Consider the following 2,091-nt stretch of genomic DNA (forward strand, 5'->3'; position numbering starts at 1 on the left):
GAGAGGAGAGGAGAGGAGAGGAGAGGAGAGGAGAGGAGAGGAGAGGAGAGGGGCTTTTGGGAGAGGATCCAGGTGGCAGGCAACCAACCTATGAAAACAAAATGTGTGGTTTTGTGTGATAAAAACAGAGCAACCACCAAAGGCTGCCACCACCAAGAGCGCTGGCAGCAAGGGATGACTGAAGAGAACCCATGAACAGAGCCAAGAACTAGAGAAGGAGTTGTGTTTCTAGTGTAAATACCTCTCACTCGTAAAACCTGATCCAACTGATCCAGGCTTATGGCTGGAGTACTTTTTCTGGAAACTTGTAGTAGCAGAAGTGGCTACTGTACAGCACCGAGCCTGAGGGCAGAGTGTTGCACATCAGTGCAGCCAAGAACAGTATTTGCAGTCATTTATATTCATATCACAGAGTGGATTATCAAAAGCATTCCTGCCAAATGCTGCTAAATATTCCATTTGAGGAGCCTATGGCTCAACTTTGTTTCTAAAAGTTTGACATTCTGCTCTGCTGCAGTGCAGAAGTGACTGGAAAAACTGGCTGGAAGAAAGTCCTTTTTCCCGTATTAATTTTTCTGTCATTTCTGCAGCCGCCTGTCTGTTGTATCACCAGATTCAGCTATCAGCACAGATTTTGTTCTATGTAATTAACTGTGCTAAAGAATATAGAATAAAAACGGGACTCCGAGCCGGGGAGCGTGTTGCCTCGCAGCTGCCGCGGCGGGCGATGCTCAGCAGCACCCGCAGTTCATTCGCGCATTTCCCTTGGCTTTGGTGCCCTTCTGCAGCCCTCTTTCCAAGGGGCATCCTTCAGGGCTGCCTTTCAGCATCTTCCTGGGCAAAACCTTGGGCAGTGGCCCCCTGTTTACCCTTGTCTTTAGCGGGCGAGCAGCGATTCAGAGACTGGGTCTGCCTGTACTCTGGAAATGACAGACGGGGGTCTCGAACCCACTCATCACTGTCTGTTGAGTCACTAAAGGTCCTGTTGGGGAAGGACAAGTGAGGCYGAGCTCCGAGGACGGGGATGCAGCCGCTCCCGCGCATCCCTGACSGCGGCGGCCGCCCCGCGCGCACCGAGGCCCTGAGGGACCCGGCACGCGTGGAGGCCGCCCCGCCGACCTCGTGCTCGGTGCATGTCCCGTGTCCCCACGGCCCCGTCCCCCCGGCCCCGTCCCCCCGGGGCTCTGTCCCCCCGTCCCCCCGGGGCTCTGTCCCCCCGGCCCCCCGGGGCTCTGCCGCAGCCCTGCGGCGCTCGGCGGAGCTCGCGGCAGCCCCAGCCTCGGCAGTGCCGGGGGCAGCACCGCTCGCGCCGGGAAGAGGCGAAGCCCGAAGCTCTCCGACAGCGGCCGGCCGGGGACGGGGCGGCACCGCTAATCCGGAGCGGCACCACTAATCCGGAGCGGCAAATCCCGCCAGGGCCGGTTTATCCCGCCGCAAGCTGTCCCTGCCTCCCGCCGCGGGCGGGTCACGGCGCGCAGATAAGTAAGTAACGCGGCTTCCTCCCCCCCCAACACACTGACACTCGTATATATATGTATATATTTATTTATTTCGGTGCGTGTGTGTGTGCGCGCTCGCGGGGGGCGCTAAGGCGCTCACCTCATGGCCGCGGCTGCCGGGCGGCGGCGGCGGCGCAGCGCGGCCATGGCGCGGAGCCGCCCGGCCTACGAGTACACGGAGGCGGAGGACAAGAGCATGCGGCTCGGCTTCCTGCTCATCGCCGCCGGCCTCCTCTCGCTGCTCGTGCTGGGCTTCTGCTGGCTGCGGCCGGCGCTGCAGGAGCGGCGCGGCGGCGGCGCCGCCAACTGCACCGTGCTGGCCGTGCGGCAGCTGGGCGAGCGCTTCGCCTGCTCCTTCTCGTGCGGCGGCGCGTGCCGCGGCACGGCGCGCTACCCGTGCCTGCAGGTGCTCGTGCGCACCTCGCGCTCCGCCGCGCCCGCCCTGCTGCACGAGGACGAGCGGCAGCTGCGCGCCAACCCCAAGGTGAGCGGCGGCGGCAACGGGCGAGCGCGGCAACGGCCCCTGGCGGGGGAAGGGACGGCGCGCGGGAACGGCCCGTGAGGGGAGGGAGCGGCCGTGGCGGGAGAAGGA

General features: G+C 62.9%; 1 protein-coding gene across 1 annotated transcript in view; it reads left to right on the forward strand.

Moving 5' to 3' along the window:
* The first annotated feature begins 1,631 nt into the window (after positions 1-1,631).
* KCNMB4 (potassium calcium-activated channel subfamily M regulatory beta subunit 4) overlaps positions 1,632-2,091 on the forward strand; it is a 17,488-nt gene continuing 17,028 nt past the window's right edge. The window contains exon 1 of the mRNA XM_026052804.1: positions 1,632-1,983. Within this exon, the coding sequence (XP_025908589.1) occupies positions 1,645-1,983 (339 nt within the window). The 5' untranslated portion in view covers positions 1,632-1,644. The remainder of the gene's footprint in view (positions 1,984-2,091) is intronic.

The sequence above is a fragment of the Nothoprocta perdicaria genome, unplaced genomic scaffold (genome assembly GCF_003342845.1).
Source record: "Nothoprocta perdicaria isolate Ctin4 unplaced genomic scaffold, notPer1 scaffold_91, whole genome shotgun sequence".
NCBI classification, from domain to species: Eukaryota; Metazoa; Chordata; class Aves; order Tinamiformes; family Tinamidae; genus Nothoprocta; species Nothoprocta perdicaria.